The 25933-nt window shown below is 38.8% G+C and overlaps 1 protein-coding gene across 2 annotated transcripts; it reads right to left on the bottom strand.

Moving 5' to 3' along the window:
- Positions 1–930: 930 nt before the first annotated feature.
- Positions 931–24008, bottom strand: LOC129902249 (triacylglycerol lipase 1). 2 transcript variants are annotated; one of them, XM_055977395.1, is made up of 10 exons: positions 23748–24008; positions 23176–23286; positions 20248–20388; positions 11997–12065; positions 4219–4329; positions 3971–4114; positions 3846–3886; positions 3677–3753; positions 1981–2076; positions 931–1567 (listed from the first exon to the last, which is right to left on the bottom strand). In XM_055977395.1, the coding sequence occupies exons 1-10, from the start codon at positions 23907–23909 to the stop codon at positions 1242–1244; spliced, it is 1278 nt and encodes a 425-aa protein (XP_055833370.1). In that variant the 5' UTR covers positions 23910–24008; the 3' UTR covers positions 931–1241. The 2 variants fall into 2 exon arrangements, with proteins under 2 accessions (XP_055833370.1, XP_055833371.1); XM_055977396.1 differs by lacking the exon at positions 11997–12065 and having other exon boundaries at positions 23748–24005.
- Between the last annotated feature and the right edge of the window lie 1925 nt (positions 24009–25933).

The raw sequence follows: 25933 nt of genomic DNA, 5'->3' as shown, positions 1-25933 counted from the left end.
ACAAGCATAAATTTTTAATTTTTTCATTCAGCACCCAACCTATTTTTGCAAAAACTTCCTTAAACAAAAATGTAAACAGTGGCATTAAATCCTATTTGTGCCAATTTCCATGCTCCACCGTCCATGGAAAATCTTTATATTGGTGGGTAGTTATGTTTGTATCAATAATAATGCATGATATTGATGACCTGCTAGTCTAGAAATGGACATAAATTGAAAAGGCCAATAAATCATTGATACTTGGGAATTGAACTGGAGACATTTGCAACCACAAGCTGTCTCGTTTGACTAAACTTGCATGCTATTTTCACACCAAGAGAGTTGTCAATCAGGGTGTGTTCAGTACAATGAAAATATTTTTTGAGAAAATAAGTGGATATCTTCTTTTTTTTTTTGTTCAGTACATAAACAATACATATTATCCTATAAATATTTGTGTATAACCTAAACAAATATTATGAAAGATGGGAGTGGGAATAGAAGTGTGGAGTTATCAGAATGGCGGCTACGCTGGTGGAGTTGAGATGTGTTAGAGAGTAGGCAGCACACAATGTGAAATATCAATTGTGGAACCTACTTTATCTACTTCTACTAAATTATTTTTCCTCATTTTTAAGGAACTTTTGTTATCAAACAACAACAACAACAACAACCCAGTGAAATCCCACATCGTGGGGTCTGGGGAGGGTAAAGTGTACGCAGACCTGACTCCTACCAATGTAGGACGGCTGTTTCCGAAAGACCCTCGGCTCAATAAGAAGCATAGGAAGAAAGGTTAGACACGAATATTAAAAGTAGAAAAGTAGATAACAGAAAAATATTTTAAAAATTTTTTAACCAACCAAACATGAGAAGATTGAAAAATATTGTCCTTCATACCAAACACACCCACAATGTTTTCTCAGCAGCTTCAAAAAAGACTTGTAAAGCTGTGGAAATAACCGACTGTTTTTAACAATGAGCGGGGAGGACGAGCATTAAGCAGTGGCAAGCCAACAGGTAGCAAATTCCTTACAAAAAATAATTAGTAATGGTTTTGCCTAGAAATTGAAGGAACTGATAGACCTGCACCCTTTTAAACCACTTATACATGGATTGGTAATGGTTTTATATACACGCCATATTAACCAGAAACTTTTTGGATCTAAAGAGGTAGCATGAGCTACATAATCATGCTATGTACAAGAATGTGGACAAGGAAGAGGCCAGGGCCAAAACACATGACACATACTAATCAGCCACTACTTAAAACTGCTTACCTTTTGTACAGAATTGAAAAACCTAATCATGTCTTCATAAACATCTGCTTTTGCGCTTGTACTCAGGAGGAAGTCAATATGACCATATTCCTCAATATAAAGCAGATCTGGCTTGGATTTCAACTCCCTTAGTGTATGTTGGACGTCGATGACATCTGCTAACGCGTCATTGCCCCCATAACCCATCCACAATGGCAATGAAGTGGGAATCTGGCTGATATCAAACACTGGGGGCTTTGGATGGTTATAGCGCATGAGGTTTCTCCACATTCCATAATCATACATAGCAAAACTCCCTTTACGGATCACTGCAAAATTTTGGATTAGGAATATAAGGACTAGAATGATAATATGAGCAGTTAACCTACACGTGAACACGCTCAAAGTAGCAAAGATCATAACAACATCAACATATTTGGCGAAACTAAGGAGGTAAAACAGTGCCCAAGAGGAGGAAAGTCCTCATTTAAACCTTGTTCAGGAGATATTGACCAAAAGAAAACTGAAGATAGCTGATTCAAGAAATTGAGATGAACAGGGAATGGGAGACAAATCTCGAAGTACTTGTTTAATGGTTGAGGTTCTAGATTTAAATTAGATCTGACATTCAGTCCTTGTCATCCCAACCCCAGGGGCCAAACTTATTATGTCCCATCCCACGAGAAAAAAGAAAATAATAATAGCATATTATATATTGCATAATCTGAAAGTATGTACATACTCTGAAAGAGATGATGCAAGTTTTTCGAGGATGATGGATGAGGTTCGTATTCAAGATAGAAATTGATCCGTGAATCATTGAAGCAACAATTCTTGCCTGCATGAATATTGATCATCAAGAAAGTATTGAAAGATGTAGTACAGTTCATACTTTTGAGATAGTTTAGTGCCTCAATTAGATGACAGGCAAAACATATAAAGCAACCCATACTGCCATCAATAGTGATAAAAAATATCAATGATGAATAAAATAATGAAACTAAATTAATGTGAACTGAATATGACAAAAGCAAGGAAATATTTCTCCACATTGGGATGAAATATTTGATAGTGAATTCAATGACCAAGCCCAATACACCATATAAAATAAAAAAATAAAAAAATAAAAATAAATAAAAACTGCTATAGAAGGATAAGCCAATATGCTATGCATGAAATTGAACATGACTGTCAAGTACTTCAAGCAAACTTTCTCAGGTTATTTGTTTTTCAACCACTGTAAACAATATAGTTAGGCATAAAGCTTGAAAATGCTTAAGAAAAATCTTTCAATCCTTATGTAGTTAAGAAACAGCATTACATTAGTTCCAACAATTCCTACTGCCATTGATTTCCGGATACTATTCCGAATAAAGTTGCCTAATTATGTTAACATCAACTAAATTGTTGTCTAATATAGCTAGATAGTTACCTATTGACCTTAATCTTACGATAAAAAAGGGCAGCCCGGTGCACTTAGAGCCCGTTTGGATGGGCTTAAAAAAGTAACTTTTATGTATGAAGTGTTTTTAGAACTTTAAAGTGCTGAAAGTTATTTTTATAAATAAGCAATTGAGTGTTTGGATAAAAGTGCTTAAATGAGGAAAATTATGTGAATTTTAGGGTTAAAAGAATAAAAAGGATAGTTTGGGAATTTAGTTAAAATATAAGGGATATAAAAGTAATTTTCATGGTCAAAGAAAATGACTTTAAGCACTTAGGAAAAAAAAGTTAGAAATCCTAACTTTTCATTTTTGACTGACTTTAAGAACTTTCTGGCTTAAAGTTAGCATTAGGCAAACACGTCCAAAAACTGAAAAGGGGCTTTAAGTTGGTTTTGACCAACTTAAAGCCAATCCAAACGGGCTCTTAAGCTCCCGCTATGCGCAGGGTCCGGGGAAGGGCCCGACCACAAGGGTGTATTGTACGATAGTTGCTAAAAATAGGAGTAGGGATATCCAGCGTACTCAATCCAATCTTGAGGTATTGCTTTTCCAAGGCTAGTCATACAATGAAAAATTGAATTCTCTAGTGTGAATGGCATTTAAAATTTAAGGTGCAAACTAAGTTCACGTAGAGGACACATTCAAAATGTCTTGGAGGCTGACTTTTAAGATGTTTCTAGGATCAACCTTCTCTCAAACTGGCCAATACTTGCTTAAGATAGTCGAACCATTCTAGACCAGCAATTGACCAATCTAAAATTATGATGGGAAGGTAGAATCAGAAAAATAGTTATTTTACCATATTGCAGAGATAATAGAGCAAGCAAATGTCTCTGTAAGACGCTATTGCCAAAAGAATGGTAGAACCAACCAAATTCTTTTTGATATCAACAGGCTAAACCTAATCCTTGATATCCAGCTTAAGAAGTACAATATAGAACTTGTAAGGAACAAGTAGGAAATGCCTAGAAAAGGAGGATGTATAATGAGAACCTGTAATAGCACTAAGCCAGATGTCGCAGTGAATATACCCATCGCACATCATATCCATGATTTGAGTCCCCATATTACTGCCAAAATTATAAGAAGCATCAAGACTTTAATGAAAGGCAATAGAAGATCATAAGAATACTAGATAAAGAAGTGAAAAAATTTGCAGAACCTTTTGAAATTAAGTTGATGGATTCCCAATGCAAGAATTACCTAATCCATAACATAAAATTTGTCAGAGTATTTTTGAAGTCATATATATAGTGAGACTAACATGGCGAGACACTGTTTCATCACCTCATCAAGATGCATTTTGACTAATCTAAGCACAAAATCTGTGGTGATATGATCCAAATATGATATAGGACAAAGGAGTGCTGCAGCTTTGACCATCTCCACAATATCTGGCTTAGTAAAAGCAGCAAGAGACATGATTGTTCCCTGAATATAAAATGAGGAAAAAAAACATAAGATGCTATGGCAATGAGAGAACCTTATATATATATATAGTTACTTAAGACATAGATGCTATAAAAGAATCAAACCTGTGAATGTCCTACAACAAAAATTTTTGCTTTTGTGATCTTATTTACATATCGAATCATTTCTGCAAGATCATAAAGAGCCAACTCTTGCCAGCTCCAGTCCCAAAATTCCTAAGACATTCAATAGAGGATGTAAGACACTTCCAATAAAAACAGTTGTGTATATTTGGTAACTAGCACATCATCAGGAACTGCATATATGATTTCTGCCATAAATTATACTTTCATAAGAACAAAGAAATCCATGAAATATCTGGCAATAACTGGAACATCATCTGTCCAATATGACAAATTTATTGGTTAAGTGTGAAAAAGAGTTCATTGGCATAGCCAACATCACTGGTAGAAGTATATTAAATTGACTAAGAAAAACTGTATGATATGACTTAGGTTATCAATGAAGATTTGATGAGGAAAGAAGAACATCATCATAACTTCAATTTTCAGACTAAGTTGTTGAGCAAACTTGAATTCTTAAAAACTTGCGTGTCATATGCAAATTGTTGATGAATTTTGACTAGTTTACATACTAAAAGAGCATGATTTATCAATGCATTTGCTGAAGTTTATATCTTGACTTCTACATGCTATGTGTTGTGTCATTCCTCTCACTGCTCCTTCGTTCTTTTTTTTTCTGATCAACTAAAGTATTTCATTGATAATAACAAGGCCAACTTGGCCGTATACAAGAGATATAAAGGAGAACCTACAAAATATGGTTCTCCCAAACACCTCCCAATCCTTTATACAAATAGGAACAACATAAGTACACCCAAAGAAAATAAGGGATCAAAGATAATTGAGCAAAGCTCGTCTCCACCCCTTCAAAAACTCTCCTAATTCTCTCTTTCCAAATGATCCACATCAACGCAAAGGCAGTATCATTCTAAGCCTTGTGTCTTCTGCTCGTAGCTCCACTCGTCCAGCTTAATAACAACTCCTTCGACCTTCACAGATCTTGGAAACACCCAAGAAACGCCAAACCAACTAAAGATATCCCACCATAACCTCGAGGCTAAATCGCGATGTAGTAAAATATGATCCACATCCTGACCTGTCTCTTTGCAAAGGAAGAACCAACTTGTACAGAAAACCTTTCATTTCCTCAAATTTTCTGCCGTCAAAATTACCCCTCTAACAACTAACCACGTGAAGAAAGACACTTTCCTTGGTACTTTAGGGATTCATACCGACTCATATAGAAAGTTATCCTCCGCCCTGACAAGAAGCTTCTCATAAAAGGACTTGACAGAGAACACCTTGTTATTTACCAACTCTCATCTTAAAGCATCGGGTCTGTCTTTTGGCTCACACTGCTTGTGAAGTAAAGCAAGCAATCTCTGAAGCTCAGTCACCTCGCAATCTTGGAAATCCCTCTTGAACCTCAAATCCCAAAAAGACTCATCCTCTTGTGTTCCCCTAACTTGTTGAACGGACAAATTTCTTTGTCAAGAGACCATATACAACATCGGGAAATCATTCTTTAGCACCAAATCCCCACACCACTTCTGGTCCCACAAATTAAATCTACTTCCAACCCCAACCCTAAGGCATAGTGATCTCATTTGTTCTCCACTCTCCCTCCACTACTCCATATTTATCCGCTACCACCCCTCTTCAGAGAGCTTCTCCCTCTACCCCGAATCTCCACCACCACTTATCCAAAAGAGCTTTGTTTAAAGTCTTCAAATCTTTAATCCCAAGTTCTCCCCACCTTTAGGATATGTCAGGGTCTCCCACCAAACCACATGAAACTTCTTTGTACCATCGGCCGCATCCCAAAGGAAATTTCTTTGCAACCTTTCCAGCTTTCCAACAACAACAGAAAGTGCATTGAACAGTGAAATGCAATAAGTAGGAATACTCGATAAAGTACTGTTCATAAGCACATCCTTCCTCCTTTGTGCAGGTAACTTTTTTTGCCAACCTGCTAGCCTCATCTCTACCATTTGAATGACCGGATTTCAAATACCTAGATCCTTATTCGCCGAACCTAAAGGTAAACCTAGGTATACAGTAGGAAGAGTCCCTACCCTATAATTCATAACTTAGGCGAGCATGTCAATATTAACCAATTCACCAACAAGAACGATTGTTGGTAATTTTTAAGAACAAAAGTATATCACAAAGCAGAGAAATATAGCAATGAAAGAACACTTTTTATGATGTCTAAAGGTTACATTTACAAATCCCGAAATAAAACAAAAACAGCAAAACACATGGTCCTAGCAGATTCACTAAATCAAGAACTACTCCTAAATAATAGGAATAAATGACTAACAACTAATTGATTAGGGGGTCGTTTGTGTGAGGGATAAAAATAAATAGTCCTGGGATAAAAATTAGTCCATAGATAAAATTTTGGTGTCTTGTTTGATTGTCAAGTTTGGGATAACTTATCCGACCATTTATACCATAGTGATGGGATAAAATTATCACATATACATGGTGGGATAACTTATCACAGGATAGCTAGTTCCAAGATAATTAATCTTGGGATAACTTGTTCCCAACCAAACAACCCCTAAGTCTTATTCAAAGCTAAAACAGTAGAAATAAATTTACTGCAGTTAAAAAGCAAATTCCTAACAATGATCTCGCATTTTGTGAGGATAATCTTGAGCCCTGACACCACCTGGAACCATGTTAAAACTTGTCCAAGGTAGTCCACATGGATCTCATCTGCATCACAGAACACCAGAGTATCGTCTGCAATTAAGAGGAGAGTAACTGAAATGGTACCCCCTCCACTAACCGCAGCCTTTCAAACCTCGCATGTTCCAACTAATGATTTAAAATCCATCAACAAATTCTGTTTTCCAACCCCTCCCTGCACCCATCACCCCCTTCGACCCCCTGCTCACATCCATACTCCTACGTACACCAAAACCTTATTCCCCCTATTTTGAATCTCCAATTTTTTCTTGTGATTGCAACCAAACTCTCTCTCTAACATCTCACTAAAAAAAAGCTCTTTACTAGGGGAAAATTGTCATAAAAACGAATATGGGGTGGGACCCACCTCCGGACGTCAAAAAATTTCATTCGAAAGATAGGAACGAAGATATTGGTGAGACGAACGCAACAAGTTGTCCCATCGGAAAATTCCACCCACAGCTCCTCCAATGTGCAAAATCAGCCTGCAATCATTGTTGCACTATCGGAGGAGCAGCTTGCATGGGTTCATCAAATAATAGACTTGGAGAAATATGGGTTGATTCGAGTTCAACCAAAAATTGGAGATAATACTACAATGAATGAACTACATCATAGCCAAAAATCAGCTCATTTGAATCATCCCATTGAGAGAAATCGAAGGGCGGCTGCTGGAAGAAATGCGACTGTGTCGCCTGAAAATCGATCGCCGGTTCGAGCTACTTCCGGTGACATTCGTGTGGCGCTCACCACTGGGGTTTCTTCCCCACACCATAGCGCCCCTCCTAACGAAATTTCAGACCAAATGGCCGGAGGCATAGTTGGGGAGCAGGTCGCCGGTGAAGTCGCCGGAGCTCCGGTGACTTTTTCAGGCGAACACCAATGCCAAACTGGGCGCCTTAATGCTACAAACGACTTCCACCAGGTGAGAGCTCTCGAATATTCACCCAACAATTCGAATTTGAAAAAAATAGCTACTAGTTCGAAAACTGGAGATCAGTTGAAAGAACAAATTCAATCTTCGAATTTTGATAATTCAATAAGTTTTGGATTAATGCATATGGAAATATGATTCCTCATCTCCCAATCATCAGAGAAGACATTCAATCTTCTCTAATTCGCACAAACATACCAATTATACAGAGTCACTGTTCCGATGGTCGAGCCGGAGCTCTGGCGACCCAATCACTGCAACACTAATGCCAAAACATTCCTACGAGTGTTACGGAGCTCTTCAGCCAAGGTAGGAGCCTCGAATCAATGCCAATAAGTTCAAATTCAAAAAGTCGTCAAGACACTCGCAATGGTGATTTGAACATTTCCACTGAGTTTCAAGCTGGAGAGCATCCTTTGGTTCATCATAAAGACCAGCAACAAGATCAATGTATTCAAATAAATGATGATATGCACACAATTGATAAGGCAAAGTTGTTGCATCATAGTTCCAAGAATGATACTAACACTATAGGAGTTGCGCAGCAAGGCAGCAATGATGTTCCTGCAGACCTCCAAGGTAAGTTTTCTGAACCTCTTAACCAATATTCATTACCTCATATTAACTATGTTACTAATAAGGATCAAATAGTTGTTAAGCCTACTGAACCTTATTTACAAAATAGCAATGTTCCTGCCACAATGCTGAAATCCATTGGAACTCCTTTGCCACCTAATGCAAAAGAGTACCATGGTGCTATGATAGAATCTTCTATGCAGGAGAGGGAAGGTTATATTGAAAATGGTGTTGGCAACAAGGTTAAGTCTAGTGGAAATGTTCCTCAACTCAATGCAACTGAGCACCAAGAAACTGCTGCTCCTCATGCTACTCTGAACAAAGGAACTAACACTTCCAACCTTATAGCAGCTCCTAAAAAGAATACTCCCAACCAACACAATTTCCCTAAAATCTCTAGTAATTTTGATAAGCCAAATCAAAACAACCAAGCAACCAAGTTAGTGCCCAACCATTCACAACCTCATGAACACAACTTAGTTTCCAACCATCAACAACTAGGTGCTCACACCAACCAGCAGCCCCAGAGGAACCAATTTCCCAACAAGAGGGACCAGGTCCCTCAACCAGCTCCCTACACAGTAGTTCAAACATTTGCCTCTAAGCTTAGAATCAACCAAGCTAGGACTGAGGTCCCCTTTGTACTATCACCTCCTATTCACACCACTAGGCAAGGCCTTCCTGCTGTCCTCTTTGAAAAGGAGGATTTCTTGGTTAAGTTGGCTGCTAGATGCAGGTATACCCTGGTGGGAAAATTCAGCACTACCATGCCAAAAATTGAGTTGCTGAGGAAGAGTTTCATTACACAAACCCAACTATCAGGTGGAGTCAAGATAGCACACTTCAATGCTAGACATGTCTACATTGACCTTGACAATGAACTAGATTACATTACTGTATGGACCAAACAGAGGATGAATATAGAAGGTCAGTGGATGAGAATACAAACTTGGACACCAACCTTCAGGCTTGAGGAAGAGACTCCAGTAGTGCCAATTTGGGTTGCCTTACCTGAATTGCCCTGGCACTGCTATAACAAAGAGGTTGTGACTGCCTTGCTAGAATCCATAGGTAAAGTCTTATATCTGGATACTGCCTCCATCCAAAAGACAAGAGGGAGTATAGCTAAGGTAAGGATACAAGTTGATCTTACAAAGGAAAGGCCATCACATGTGTGGATGGGCCATGACAAACAAGATGCTACTATTGGGAGATGGCAAGCCATCCATTATGAAAATGTCCCTGAGTACTGCACTTACTGCAAACATCAGGGCCATATGATACATGCTTGTACTGTCCAGAAGAGAGATGAAGAGCAAAAAAGAAGAAAAGAACTTGAAGCTGCCAGGAAAAACAAACTACATGAGGGCAGGGAGACTAAGGAACAACAGGAAACACAAAATACTGATGTACAGCAGAAGAACAATATCTATACATCCAGTAACCAAGCACAACCACAGTCTATTAATACAAGCAAAAATGAAGAAATGTGGCAAACTCAAAACAAGAAACACACCAAGGGGTCAAGCAAATTGCAGCTGACCAATGGGGCTAAACCTTCAGCACCAAGAGAGAGGCAGAAATGAACAACCACAACTCAACCACATACTACCAGGTAAGTCTCCTAACTTTAATGTTCAGCCAAATAACTATGTTGATCTTGTTACACAAGATCAACCCACTAACCAGGTTGCAGGAAAACAAAGTACCAAAGTACAAGCTCCCATTAGGAAGCAATCAACAATGCAGGACAACACCACTCTCTTAGGACCAGGTATTGACCCTAAGCTCCTCAAGTCCCAATCCCCCCATAACCACTGCACAGGTGTAGTGACAGCTGAAGGATGTGAAACTAGCAAAGAATCAAGACCCCCAGGTATTGACTCAATGCTCCCACTCCCCAGGCAACACCCTTATTATAATACTACTTCTGCTGGCTTAGAAGTTGATGGAGGATTGGAAGGAAGTGCAATGGAGAACCACACTAATCTGCAGGAAGGGACAACCAAAGGGGGTGGGAGTTTGTCTCATGTTTTGCATGAGAACCCAAACACTGACCCTAAGTGTGACCCTAGAGCTCCTTCTACCCCTGTACATCACTCCCAGCACACCATCAATCTCCTTACAAAGGTACAGACAAATGAGTTGACAGATGAACAGAATGACATTATCCCTGATGCCAGTCACTTGCCAATTATCAAAGGCTCTATGGCCAAGGATATGGGGGAAGTGGCTAGCACAAGTGCTACTGGTTCTAAAGCAAAAAAGAATAAAATGAGCAAAAAGAGAAAGGATGCTATTAAAAAAAGAATTGATGAAAAGAACTCTGCTGTTAAGGAGCTATCTCCAGCAAACATAACTGCAGAGCAACACAGAAACCCCCACTCCATATGCACTCTCAATACCAACATACAGGCCCCTCCTGACCTGGATGAATATGCTGTTATGGAATCTGAAGATGAGTGTGAAAATGATGACCAATCCTTGAATGATCCAGATGAGGATGATATTGCTAGTGAACAGCTGACCAAAGCTGTTAGTCCAAACTATACTAAGGACTATGAAGATGAGATTCAACAAATATCTAACTCCCAAGGTTTGTCCCCTAAAGGAGCCCACCAATCCAGGTTAAGTACTAGGCCTACCAGTCCTATTACCTCTGCTCCTGCAGGTAGACCACACACTAGGCTCTTTACTTCCAAGATCTCTCAATGATTAGTACTCTCAGCTGGAATGTGAGGGGTATTAATACCCAAGGAGCCATAGAAAGACTCAAGCATCTTAAGAACATGCACCAGATCTCTCTCATTGCCTTACTTGAGCCCTTTTCTAATAATTCTCAACTACAGCATTTCAGAAATCAGCTTAATATGGACTGTGCTATCCATAATCCAAATGGTAAGATTTGGATTTTCTGGACCAAAGATGTTGATTGCAGGATTTTGGAGAATGATGAGCAATTGATCACTTGTGAGATCAATCATGTCATGATCCCAAACCAGTATATTACCACCTTTGTCTATGCAAAATGTAAAGATCACCTCAGAAGACCTCTATGGGATAGCCTACTGCAGCAATCAACCACCTCTCTTCCATGGTTAACCCTGAAGAAAAGCTTGGGGGGGTCATTTATAACATGAGAAAGAGCCTTGAATTCATCAACATTATTGAGGCCTCTGGCCTCCAGGATCTTGGCTTCACTGGACAGAAATACACCTGGTCTAATCAAAGGGGAATTATGTTCAGAATTTGGAAAAGACTAGACAGGGGGATGGTTAATGACAAGTGGCTGGAAACCATGCCCCATACCAACATCACTCATCTGCCATCAGTAGGGTCAGACCACTGTCCTTTGCTCTTGGAAATGGTTGACCAACATCTCAATTCCATCAAGTATTTCAAATTCTTGAATTGCTGGCCTGATCAACCCTCCTTTAAAGACACTGTCAAGGAGTGTTGGAACAGACCAATTGCAGGCAATCCAATGTGGAGCTTTCACCAAAAAATGAAGAGGCTTGCCTCCACTCTTAGCAGTTGGTCCAGAATTCAGTTTGGAGACATCTATGCTAGAGTTAAAGAGTATGAGGAGGAAGTTAGACAAGCTGAAGAGAACCTGATCAATATGAACTCCAATGAAAACAGGTCCAAGCTTCATGCCATCAATGCTGAATATATCAGATACCTGAAAATGGAAGATGCAATTCTCAGACAAAAAACTCAACTTCACTGGTTCAAGGAAGGAGATGTGAACTCTAGCTACTTTCATGCCTTGGTTAGAGGGAGGAGAAGGAAGCTTTACATTCACAAGATCCAAACTGATGATGGTTCTTGGGTCCAAGGAGATGCTGAAATTGCTGAAGCTGCATGTAACCACTTTCAAGAAATCTTCACTGGGGAGGACAAGTACATTCAGCAACAGGCCCTTCAGTGCATTCCTTCAATGATTACTGACAAGCATAATGAAGACCTCCAAGCCATGCCTACTATGGATGAATTAAGAACTGTTGTATTTTCAATGAATCCAAACTCTGCAGCAGGTCCTGATGGCATGAATGGAAAAAAAATTCAGGTGTGCTGGGATATCATCAAAGAGGATCTTCTGAGTGTGGTCAATTCCTTCTTTTCTGGACAGGCCATGCCTAAGTTCTTCACCCACTCTTGTTTGGTTCTACTCCCAAAAGTAAACCATCCAACCAAAATTTCTGAATTCAGACCCATAAGCCTCAGTAACTTCACCAACAAAATTATCTCCAAACTCCTTTGTCTAAGACTAGCTCCAATTCTTCCTAATCTTATCTCCCTTAATCAATCTGGCTTTGTCAAGAATAGAAGCATCTCTGAGAATATCATGCTTGCCCAGGAAATCATCCATCAGATCAAAAAGCCAAATGTAGGGGGCAATGTTGTGATCAAACTTGACATGGCCAAAGCTTATGATAGGGTCTCTTGGTCCTACACTTGTCTGGTATTGAGAAGAATGGGATTTGGTGAAAGGTTCATTGACATGACTTGGAGAATTATGGCAGACAATTGGTACTCTGTCATAGTTAATGGTTCAAGGCATGGTTTCTTTCATTCAACAAGGGGTCTAAAACAAGGGGACCCCCTTTGCCCTGCCTTATTCATCCTTGGAGCTGAGGTGCTCTCCAGACTCATGAACAAGCTCCATCAACATCCTCAATTTCATGGCTTCCACATGCCAAAACAGGGACCCCAGATCAACCACCTCAACTTTGCAGATGATATCATCATCTTCTCTTCTGGAAGAAAGCAGACCTTGACACTCATCATGGAGACTCTAAATGCCTATGAAAAGGATTCTGGACAGTTGATCAACAAGCATAAGAGTCACTTCATGATTCCATCCAATGCTTTCAAGTCCACTGTTGTGAGAATCAAGAAGATCACTGGCTTCACCCAAAAAGACAGCCCCATAACTTATCTGGGGTGCCCTATCTATATTGGCAGACAAAGAGTGGTATATTATTCTGATCTTATTGCTAAGGTTGTTAATAGAATCACTGGATGGCATGCAAAAATCCTTAGTCATGGGGGAAGAGCTGTACTAGTCAAGCATGTTATTCAAGCCATGCCAATTCACTTGCTTTCAGCCAGTACTCCTCCCTCAACCACCATCAAGCAAATACAAAGCATTACTGCCAATTTCTTCTGGGGTTGGAAAAATGACAAGAGGAAGTATCACTGGTCCTCATGGAGGAATCTTAGCTTTCCATATGATGAAGGAGGTATTGGAGTGAGGCAATTTGCAGATGTGGCTAAGTCCTTTCAATACAAACATTGGTGGATACTTAGAACCAAGAACACTCTGTGGGGAGATTTCATTAAAGCCAAACACTGCCAGAGGGCTAATATCATCACCAAGAAATGGGACACAGGTCAATCCCTGATCTGGAAGCACCTAATGAACAATAAGCACAACATGGAGCCCCATATTTAGTGGCAAATTCACTCTGGTTCCTGTCTCTTCTGGTGGGACAACTGGCTTGGAGTTGGCCCCTTAGCAAAATTCACAACTGAGAGCTGCAGATTCAACAACACTCAAGTTTCTGCTTTTATCACTAATGGTCAATGGAATGAGGATCTGATCATCAAAAAAAAAACCTCAGTTTGTACCAACCATCTTAGCTACTCACATTAACTACCAACCTCTCAAACAGGACCACCCTTATTGGACTCCAAATAGCACAGGGGAGTTTAGTTGCTCTTCTGCCTGGGAGCTCATCAGAGATTGGCACAAACTTATTCCTTTCAAATGTTCATTCCTGGTTTGGAGAATTCTTAGAGGGAAGCTTCCCACTAATGAAAAGCTTATCAGTTTTGGACAAGCTCCTTCAAAGTGCTATTGTTGGCATAGACCTGAGCAGGATACCATTGAGCACATCTTTTTTTCAGGAGCCTTTGCTCAGTGTATTTGGAGACTTTTTGCTGACTCTTTGGGCATCCATAAGAAGCACACTTCTCTCAGAGGTTTGTTAATGAGATGGTGGACTTCAAAGCACAAGAATAAAGCACACAAGCTCATTCTACAGGCTACTCCCATCTTCATCTGCTGGAACCTCTGGAAGAATAGATGTGCCTCCAAGTATGGTGGGAAGCAATCCAATCTTGCTAGAGTCAAATTCTCTATCTTCAAAGACACCTCTAACCTTCTCAACACTGCTTTTCCTTATATAGAATGGCCTAACAACTGGAGGGACCTTGTCCTTTTGATTGAAAATTGTTATCCTGACACCAAAATCACTCCTGTATGTTAGACCAGGCCAAATGACCTCATGGTGAAACTGAACACTGATGGCAGTGCTCTTAACAACCCTGGCAACATTGGTGGAGGAGGAATTCTTAGGGATGCTCATAGTGAGCTCATCTTCGCTTATGCAGTCCCCTTGGGTGTAGGAACCAACAATCAAGCAGAGATTAAAGCTGCAATCTTTGGTCTCTCTTGGTGTCTCCAACTTGGCTATCCACAGGTAGTTCTGGAAGTTGATTCCCAGCTTCTAATCAAGTGGCTCCAGCATGAAGCAAAGCCACCTTGGTCCATCAAAGAGCAGCTTGACAAACTCAACAGCATCATCAACCAATTCCAAGCTTTCAGCTGCAACCACACCTTCAGAGAAGCAAACTCCACAGCTGATAGTTTGTCCAAGCACAGTCACAAATGCACATTACCTGAGCTATACTTCACCAGGCAGGATCTCCCCAAAGAAGCTAGAGCCTACATGGAATTGGACATGCAAGGAATGGCTAATTTCAGAAGAAGAAGGCTCAAGAGAATCAAAAAAAAACCTTGAACTTTCCCTCTGCTGTTCTAACTAATTCTTCAAATTGGATATTTCTATGTATAGTCATAACTACTTTGAAGATTCCATAGTTAGAACCATTGTAATGGGGAGAGTCTCCCTTATTTATTGCTTGCGTAGAATAACCAACTTACCATTAGAGGTAAGGAATAGTATAGAATCTTCTTTCTCTTTCTTTTTTCTGATTTTGCAGGTTCCTAGACCTTCAGCTATCATGATTACCCTTCAGCCAGGAGCACCATTGGAGCACTTGCTTTGTTATTTATCATTGCAGGGACATTGCAGGGCTGCAACACAAATTCCAGCACATGCCACAGCTGCAACATCTACATCTCTGGAGGATGCCACCCATCAACACTCCAGGACTCCAACACCTCCTAAACCACTGCCACTCCAACAAGCCTCTATGGCAGCAAGCTTTGATCTGCAGGGGCACAGCTCTACTGAACTGAAGCAAGTGCAGCCATGCACCAGCACAACCCAGAACTGCAGACCACTACTGATGGCACAATGGAGATACATTTACAGAGCTGCAGCCTCCCCCTTTATTGTTTGTTGCATCTTATGCAGGAACATCAGAGAGTTGCACAAACCAAGCACCAGGGCCTCACCACCCACTTCCCCCCTTGCACCTGCAGAACAGCAATACACTGCAGACCTCTTCCAGCTTGTGGAAAAGGCCTCCAAATGTTGCAGGATTACAGCAAATACAGTAGTTGCAAAGCCCAAGAAGTTTCACCTCAAACGGATAATTGGAGACGTTAGTCGAGCGACCTTGAAAAAGTTAGCCGACTTAAACCTAATGAGGGAGCAATTTGCAATTTGGAAACTACAGCTTGTGGAAAAGGCCTCCAAATGTTACAGGACTACAGCAAATACAGTATTTGCAAAGCCCAAGAAGTTTCAGCTCAAACGGATAATTGGAGACGTTAGTCGAGCGACCTTGAAAAAGCTAGCCGGCTCCAAAGCAACCTTGGAGGTCCTTTCCTTTTTGTTAGATTGTGCAAGTCCTTTCTTGTTTTTGTTTGTTGGTTCGTGCAGATACACCACAATACAGAACTTGGAATGCTTCAACAACAGTAACAACAAGAGGAGTCACAGCCACAGCAATTGGTCCAATCCACAGCAACTCTACATTAGCCACAGATTGTATTGGTTTGGTAGGTTTGTTTGTTGTGTAGTTGCAGGTTGCTGGAGTTATACATCAACATGCATTAACACCAACTACATAGAGGACATCACAGATACAACCACCAAATCAAATAGCTTCACCAAGATTGCTACAAAAGGATTGTGCAGAATTGGAAGCCCCTCCTGGTTTTTGTATTTGTTTGGTTGCTTGTCTTCGTTTGATTGTTTTTGTGTAGGTGCAACAACAACTGGGGAGCTCTTCACAGCACCTTGGCAAATAGAAGGCAACAACATGGAGAAAGCAGCCTGGCATGCTAGGACCTCACCAACACACCAGCCTTCCATCCATGCCAATGTCCTTCCTGCAACACCTGCAGCAGCACTTTTGCACCTCAAGCTTCTTGGAGCTCCTTGATCTTTTAATTGTCATGTGCAGGCACATAAGATATCCTCAAAGGAGCTGATCACTTCTTCTTTGGAGACAACAAGAAGCTGTCTACAGGTTAGATGCAGTCACTCAAATGCATGATGCAACAACACCAAGAATCCAGACCAGCAACACAACATCCAATACTTGGAGCCACACACAACAGCCATCAAAAAATGAAACTAGTTTTCTATTTTTGTTCACTGTTGTGTGTCTCTTGGTACAGGTGTCCTGTTACCTTGAGCCTTGTATTGGATTTACAGCTGATTTTGGATTCTTGAACCAGCACCTACAGAGCCCAAGAAGTTGCAGCTCAAACGGATACCTCGAAATGTTAGTCGAGCGACCCTTAAAAAGTTAACCGACTTAAGTTTCTTCATTGGGGTATACTTTCTACATATCCAAACCAGCAGCACCATGCTTTCTCACTCAGTTACGCTTTCCTTAGTCGCAATGTACTGAGAGGAGTCCTCTCATAGGTTTACCGCTTTACTAGTACCTAGATAGCACCTTTTGTATCAGGGATAAGTTAGCCGACCTTAACAGGTTAGCTGGCTTACCCACCTACTTTAGATTTGGAGGTAAGGCTCTCATGTTCCCCTCCTTGTACTTGTACTATTACTTTTATATATAATAATGAAAATTTCGAGAAAAAAAAAATTCTTGTTCTCCTCCGCCACTGCCTTCTCCTTCACAACCACCTTCCCTCTAGCCTCACTCTCAACATTATTTAACAGTTCAATAACTTTCCATCCATACCTTCAAAAGACACACTTACCAAAATTCAAATACTTATCCTTCCCCCATTTGGAGATTTTATTCTCCCCATAACAGTCCCCTCCCCCCCCCCTTCAAGAAAAACCATCCACTAGCCTATTAAAGTCCCTAGTACCCTTCCCTACTAGTCCGTTAGGACCATTAATAGAAAATAAACTATTATCCCCCTCTGAAATTCTCCTATTCGCCAAACCACCTTGACTAGCCCCTGGATTGGTCTAGCATATGCTCTGACCTCCTTCACACCCTGAATCAGAAGTTGTGATGAGGATGAGGATGAGGATGAGGATGCTATGATGGATGTGTGGATATACTAGAAGAGATAGGATTAAAAATGCGAGTGTCCAAGACAAGGTGGGAGTGAGTTTGGTGGAAGACAAGATGCTGAAAGCAAGGTTGAGATAGTACGGGCATGTGATGAGGAGATGCACAGATGCTCTAGTGCGGAGGTGTGAAAGGTTGTCTATGGATGGATTCGGGAGAGGTAGAGGTAGATCGAAGAAGTATCGGGAGAAGTAATTAGACAAGACATGACACAATTGCAGTTCACCGAAGACATGACATTAGATAGGAAGGTGTGGAGAACACAAATTAGGGTAGAAGGGTTGTAGGTAGGGTTGTGTATGTGTCCATACGAGTAGGTAGGAGTGTATTGACTTGCTGTCCATTCTAGTAGTCGTATTGTTACTCTTATTCTTGTTCTTCAATTTCTGTAATTATATGACACAATAGCCTAAGCCCTGATCATGTACCATGTTCCCATGTACAACAGATTAAAAATTTAAACATCAAGACAATTAAACTCCAATTAGGGGTTGTTCCAGATGAACATCTCAGCTTCGCATAATTACATTCCTTTGTTGGAGTTGTTCCGCAGATCATTTGACTCATATATACAGTGTTCTCTCCCTCAATTTTGCAAAAAATATTGGATATAATTTAAGAGGCAAAAAGTGCTTATTGCCTCTCTACCTACATATGTGATGTCTTTGTTTCCTATTCCTGCCAGTATAATGAAGAAGCTAGATAGACTAAGAAGGATTTTTTTGTGGAAAGGCAACAAAGAGAGGGGGGATATAATCTGGTTGAATGGGAGGTCACCTAATTAAGAAAATCACAAAGAGGACTAGGAATAAAAAATCTGAAAATTCAAAACAGATGTCTTTTGATGAAATGGCTTTGGAGATTCTGTGATGAAGAAACTTCTCTCTGGAAGGAAGTAATTGTTCACAAGTTTGGACAAAACAGCCCTTAGTGCTCAAATGAAGTGAATTGCACTTATGGGATAGGTGTATGGAGGGCTATCGAGGTCTATGGTCAAAGCTCCTGGAGAACTCTAAAATCAGAGTGGACAACGGTAACAATGTTAGATTCTGGAAGGATAACTGGATAGGAGAAGTACCACTACAGGATGAATTTCCAGATCTCATGTTACTATCCAGCAATCCTGAAATTGTTGTGTCTGATTGTTGGTCCCCCAGGGATGGGACCTTAACTTAAGAAGGCACTTAAATGACTAGGAGGTAGAAAGCGTAGTTGGCTTGCTAAAAGAAGTGGATAACTTTGGTAGGACAACAATGGAGCCTGACAGACTTAGATGGAGACACAGTTTAGAAGGAAGTTTCACAGTAAATAAGCTATACAAGAGGGAGAATAGCATTATGCAGGAGGAAGAGCTAAAGATATGGAGAAATGTCTGGAAGAACATAGCCCCTACAAAAGTGAAATGCTTCAAATGATTAGTGGTAAAAAAGGCATGCCTTACTCATGAAGTGTTACAAAAGAAGGGAGAGTTGTGGTGACTAGATTTTTTTGTGCAATGAGACTGGGCAGACAAACAATCACTTGTTCCTACATTGTGAATTCACGGCTCAACTGTGGAACCTATTTTTCAGTCTCACAAAGACAGTATGGACAATGCCTGAATATACAGTTGATCTAATGAGCTGTTGGATGAAAAGAGAGGGAAGTAAAAGTCAGAAAAAATGGTGGAGGATAATACCCTCTTGCATATGGTAGTCAGTGTGGAGGGAGAGAAATGGAAGGTGTTTTAAAGACGAGATCAGATCAGTCCATGATGTGAAATGGAATTGTCTTGTGACTTTATTTTTTTGGTGTAAACAAAACTGTATAGAGGAAATAGAGGAGTTAGTAGAATTTCTAGGAGCTTTGTAGAGCTAGAGTTCATTTTCTCTGCAACATGTTTTTGATGGTGGCCAGCATTCCCAATGCTGAAGAATACAACAGTACTAATTTCTCAAAAAAAAAAAAAAGAGGCAAAAAGTGTTATTATCATCACCAAAGAAAACCACCAGGGTCTACAGTAGACTTTCCATGACTCATCCTTTTATTTCCAATATCACAGATAGCCGATCCTTTAAGTAGGTAGGAAAACAAAGGCTTGGCCGTGGCATCAGGCATGCAAAACAAATCAATGTCAGAGATGCAATATGAAATGAATGTGTTCAGCTGAACATATCCGTTTTCAAATGCTGTATAGATATATGGATAAAAGATCACTAAAATTTTTAAAAATATCAAATTATGAACCCAAAATTCCACAGTGCAATGGATTCAATGCTAAAGAAAAATGGTTGAACCCATCATGTATGAATCCTGGCAGCTTCTAGACTACCTCATGAAGGAAAAAATATATGTAAAACTAGAAAACTATTCATATACATTTGACATACTTCAGATAGAAATATTACCTTATTTTTCACTGTTAAAGATACATGCCCATGACTCCAACGTGTTCCACGCACATTTCCAACCCAGACATCAAAACCTTGATCAGCAAGGATAAAGCCCAATGACTGACTAGCAGAATTCATGAACCATGCATCACCTGCCTGCATAAATCAAGATTCTGTGAAACTTCAGAGATTAGGGAAAAGGACAGTAGTCAACTGTACCATAAATGCAAGTATCGCTCTGCACTCGCTTGCAGGATATTGGTATGCTTCAAGCAAAGAACTACAAACTGTACTGTAACAATTCAAATGACTTGTAAACAGGGGCTTGCTGCCTTAAAGAAATCCAACTTAACACATACTTTTCAAATGACTTTTAAACATGGGTATGCTAACTTTAGTGAAGTAGGAAATAGTTAACAGAAGTTACTGAGCTGTGTGTCCTGATACAGCTTGAGAGTATTTCAAACACTTCCTTTTTCTTCAGATGATTTAAAATGATCTAAATAGAGCATCTACATAAGTTCCTTACATGCTAAGAAACATATCGGTGGAAGCAGTACTAGCTGAATAGGAAATGATCTGAACTTTCAAGGCTGAAGTTTCCATAAGATGGAGGTTAGTCACAGCTCATAGTAGAGAATCGTTCTTGTACTAGAAAACGGCCCAAAATAGACATTGTTGTAGTAAGTAAATTTGTTTCTCAGTGATTATTCTGAGAAGTGTGCTTATGGCATGTTATGACCACCCGGCATCCGAGCTAACAGAAGAAACAAAGCATGACTTCTTAGTTCTTTACTGCTACTATTACCTGAGTTCCATTAAAAGAATATTGTTTTTCTTATGAAGTCACTGAACAGGATAGTTATTTGTTACTACTTAAATGCTCAATTCATTGAGACCCCAAAACATAAAATCTGCAAATATCCTGAACGGATATTATTCTACATTGCACTATCTTACTATTAATCATTAAAATCCTGGACAGATGCAAAAGAAAATGAACCTGAACAACAATACACCCAAACCATGAATTTAAAATTTCAACTCAAGCTCAATGTGCATCCTTGAACTCAACATCTAAAGCTCTTGAGATAAGGATTACCCAAAACCATACAAGGAAACAACAACCCGCTCCCTCACCCCATATGAGACACTCTAACACTAAGATCCAAAGACATTAACTTCGAGTTGCATTTCCTAATGAAGTAAGGTCAAATAGCAGATAAAAAAGTTATAAGATAAGGTATATAATTGATTGTTGAGTACCAAGAAGGTACTTTAAAAGAAAGGAAATATAGCAGATAAAACATTAAACAACCATAGAATACACCTAATAAGATTGAGCTAGTTTAAGATTAACAGAACAATTCTACTGACACTTTGTTTCTTTATATCTATGAAAATGAAGAGATTAAATGCTATTCAAGATGCTTCAGCTGAACTTTTACCTTGTCCTGCCTATCTCACCTAATCTAACATGCTCTCCACAAAGACGTTCTTACTCAAGATGATCTCTCCAAAAGAATTCTTATACAATCTCCTTCACGAAGACACAATGCCTCTTTTATCCCAAAAGAACAAATTTACTTCTTGGTATTCGTTCGAACTTTAAGCTTCATTCTTCTTTAGGAACATGAAGTCATCCCAGAATGTGATAACTGAAGCCAATTTAACCAGTAAGACCCGATATTCAGATATAGTAAACTTATGACAAAGAAGAAATTCTGATTGATTTGGAGAAATGCCACTGTTTAGGGTGGTCCAATCATTATAAGATTTAGTGCATAGATCCTACAACAGAGCACTATACTGAAAATCAAACAAACCAGGCAGGGACAAAAAACATATACATATAGATATATATATTCCGATCGCAACTTCGAATATGGAATTCAAGGGATCAAATAGGAAAAAATACTCTGAATCATAGAACTATAATGAAATATACGATCAACAGCAATGAGTTTCGATGTATTGGGTATATCTTTATTTATAGAAGCTTTCATTTTCATTCTTATCTTAATTATTGGTTTAGTTGGTTTAGTTTATGCATGGCAAAAGGGGGCATTGGAATGTTGGTATTAGTTACTAGTTCAAATCTGACACGAGTTTATTTTTTGGGGGAATTGGTTGGGTTGTGTTCCTATCTATTAATAGGATTTTGGTGTACATGACCTGCTACAGCAAATAGTTTGTTTTAACTGTGTCGCACTATGTATCATTTGATAACGCTCAAAATCTTCCATCTTTGGTTCAAATCGAATTTCAAATGGAAGAATCCATAGACATTATTGGTTAATAGAGAATCAAAATTGATTTACTAATGAATCGCGACATGCTATGGTTCTTACATACAATTTCTGAATTTATACAGAAGTAATTCGCGAGATCTCGAACCGTTGACATCCTCCTCGGGGTAAACCACTACCTCTCAGGTCCCCCGATGGATTCTACCATAGAGGTCAAAGATAGACAATAACTCCTCCCTACCCCCACCCCCACCCCCCCGAACACAACTTACAACTTTCATCGTACTATGCTATCCAAAGAGCAACTCTTCTCAAAATCTCACTCAAAAGATGTTGAGTAAGGATTCTTGTGGTTCCGGAGGATCCAGTTACAGGAGAACCAGGAATGAGAGAAGAGAACCTATGATTATTGATTAGCTTTTCGGAAAATTTCCAAACAAACAATTTCAACAAAATCTTTCAATTTCTTATTTTACTATGTTCAACTCTATGTATTCCTCTATTTGTAGAGTAATTGAATGTACAAAACTGGCTATAACAAAGTTTCTCTTATTCGTGTTAACAGCTACTCTAGGGGGAATGTTTTTATGCGGTGAAATTTAATTATGTTACAAACAGGTTACAGAACTGCAATAAAGTCCTATTATTCAAAAGGTAGCAAATAACAAAGTTCAAGATTTGTTTACAACATTACCATGAAGAGTCCATGGATGAGAAGAACTGGAAGACCCATTTCTCTTCTGACAATTGTTGAGCGAGACGACACACGTTGAAGGCCAAGGAGGTAACCATCCTTTGTCTTAGTCTACGTGGATCCATTACACACAGAAAAATTAGTTGAATCAGCAACTAGAAGTGTCACACAAGGTCTCGTATGATTGAATACAGCATAAAGGAAAAGAAATATCATCTCAAAGAACACTATTTTTCATAGTTTCCACTTTCCAGGTAGGATATTTGAGCTGAACTCCAGGAAAGAAAAGAAAAGATGCACAATTTAGATAAATAGAAATCATCAATCAATCAGCTATATATGAATCTCTCAATTCAGGCACATTTACGAGTTCAATGCTGAGATAAATCATTATACTGCAATTTTTAATTAGTAATTAACTTACCCAACGCTCCTTCTCTAAACACAAATATCTGTTAACCAATAAAGAATACACACATACATAGGAGATTTATGAGGAAAAGATGTTGCAAAGAAGATGATCCGCATGTTATATATACATTACATTTGGATCGAGGAGATAGAAAGTGTACCTGATGCTCTGTGCAAGGGAAACCAGTAGATTCTATGAGGTGAGCGCATAGACCTCCTATCACTTGAGACTTTCGCCGGAGCTGTGGAACGGCGGTGCAATCACCGACAGAGCACATGAGGAACATAATAACATGCACGGCAAGTGCCCGAGTATGATCCATTTTCTCCGGCGACGAAGAGACCTGGAAACATGTGGTAGTAAAGCAACAACAGCAGAGTGAGGACTGAGGTAGTCTTCATTTTTTTATCTCTGACACCAAGTTGCTGTTGACTTTTCAATCCTAACAGGCCATGAGAACTTATAATTTGTGAATCCTATTAAAACTTTATCCAACTCCTATATCATGTAATACTATTACGCAAGTTTTTATTAATATTTTAACATATATTTTTTTCATCTTTGTTATAAACATACATATTTATATTACAGTGAATGTAGATTCGTTGAGAGAAAATTTAGGAATCCTACTTGGATATAAAGTCAGTTTTTTCCTTCATTGTAATTCATATCTAAAGCATCCTTCGGGAGGAATAATAAGTCTTCTCTCTTCTCCCTAGTTTCTTCTTATTTTATATAGTTTTATAACACGTTATCAGCACGAGTCTTTAATTTTTCAATTAAGTTTAGACTACTACAATAGTATCATCTCCGTGAGCCCCGAGTATGTTTATAGCTGTCAAGCCATCATTGTGGATTCTTTGCATATATGGAAATTTCTCTTCCATTTAATTTGGCCAGGTCGGTTATTAAAGTGGCAAATCGGTAAGCTTTGAATATCAGGTAAGTATTTTAATTAGTAGTATAAGAAAAAGGTATGTGAAGTTCTATTTGACCTTTTGATTTAAAAATCCATTCACCGCTAGTAGAGGTGAGAATTTCATCTTTATCTTAATAAAGTGGGCTTTCAACAAGATTTTAACCGGGTAATTTAGCAATATTGATAAGACATTGGGTTTGAGCCTCAATGAAACCATAGTGATTATATAATGATGATTAAAGCAAAATAATGTGCTTTGGTGAAAAAGTCATCAAACATATTCCCGTGAATTTGCTCCAATTTTTTATGTGAATGTAGTAGCAGTGCATAATAAATCTGAAAGAAGACAAGTGGTTGAATAATGCACATGAACATGGGATGAGGTACAAAGCTATCATAAGAAGATATGCTCAAATGATTGTGTTCTATTCATGAAAAATGAGAACTTTTGTTAAATGCTACAAAGATACAGATCCATTCCCTGAAGTGAATGTGATTGTATTCAGTAGAGCTTCTAAATACGAAAGTGCACATTATCGTAATGAAATCACGACTCACTTTCAAAAAAGGTAGAGTAATTGAGAAGAAATACATCTGAAATTTACTTCTGAAGTAGTAAATATGAAATTTTGTCAAGAAAATAGCACATGCCATGGTAAACTTGGAGTTTACTAGTACAAACAATTTTATTAGTTGACATGAATAATTTTGCCATCCCGAAGATGTGCATATTAAAAGAAATAGAAGATTCTTCAATAATTCTTTAAGTTGTTTGTTCTCATGATAAGTTGATTGGATCAACTAATGTTGGGATTGAATCCCTAAATTCTGAAAAGTATAAAGGTGAATATGGGCATGTTCACCTGTTATGTAATATAATAAATAGATGCATCTATAAGATAATCACATGTCCATTTGTTATCAAACCTGCAGTTTGACATTTGCTAAATTATTTGTGCAAAACAATTGAGTCAAGAGCACAACTTTCAGAATATGTAATCAAGACAATTCATCTTAATAAGATTGATAAATATCCAAGCTGATGTGACATTAAATGCCTTAGATAAATAGTCAATCATTGCTTATGAGAACAAAGTTTCATAGTCTGAAATATAATATATTGCATATAAAAGTAATTGTATGCATCAGACAAATAAATTATGATCAATTTTTCTCTCAATTGATTTATGGTCAGGGACCAAATATATTTCATCTAATAAATTTTGATGTGCGGCATATGATTAATAAATATACTATGATGCACATAGATGAATTCTCCAGAATAGATTGGATATATGTTAGTTTTCCTAACCTAAGGGGGAGGTAATAAGCAATCAAGAGTTGTAAATGCTCCTATTGAATGTCCCTTAAGGACAGAGTCTACGACATGCATGAAGAATGATAGACTAATCGATTCTAAATAAAAT

This window comes from Solanum dulcamara, chromosome 9 (genome assembly GCF_947179165.1).
Source record: "Solanum dulcamara chromosome 9, daSolDulc1.2, whole genome shotgun sequence".
In the NCBI taxonomy this organism is placed as follows: Eukaryota; Viridiplantae; Streptophyta; class Magnoliopsida; order Solanales; family Solanaceae; genus Solanum; species Solanum dulcamara.
Note: the sequence above shows the minus strand (reverse complement) of the source record. Positions and strands in the feature narration are given on the sequence as shown.

Coding starts and splice junctions, on each gene's coding strand:
- LOC129902249 (XM_055977395.1), bottom strand. CDS start 23,909: ATGGATCATACTCGGGCACTTGCCGTGCATGTTATTATGTTCCTCATG. Junction 20,389..23,175: donor TCATCCATGGACTCTTCATG/GTAATGTTGTAA, acceptor TGATTTATGCAG/GCAGGTGATGCATGGTTCAT. Junction 4,115..4,218: donor TTGTTGTAGGACATTCACAG/GTTTGATTCTTT, acceptor TTTTATATTCAG/GGAACAATCATGTCTCTTGC.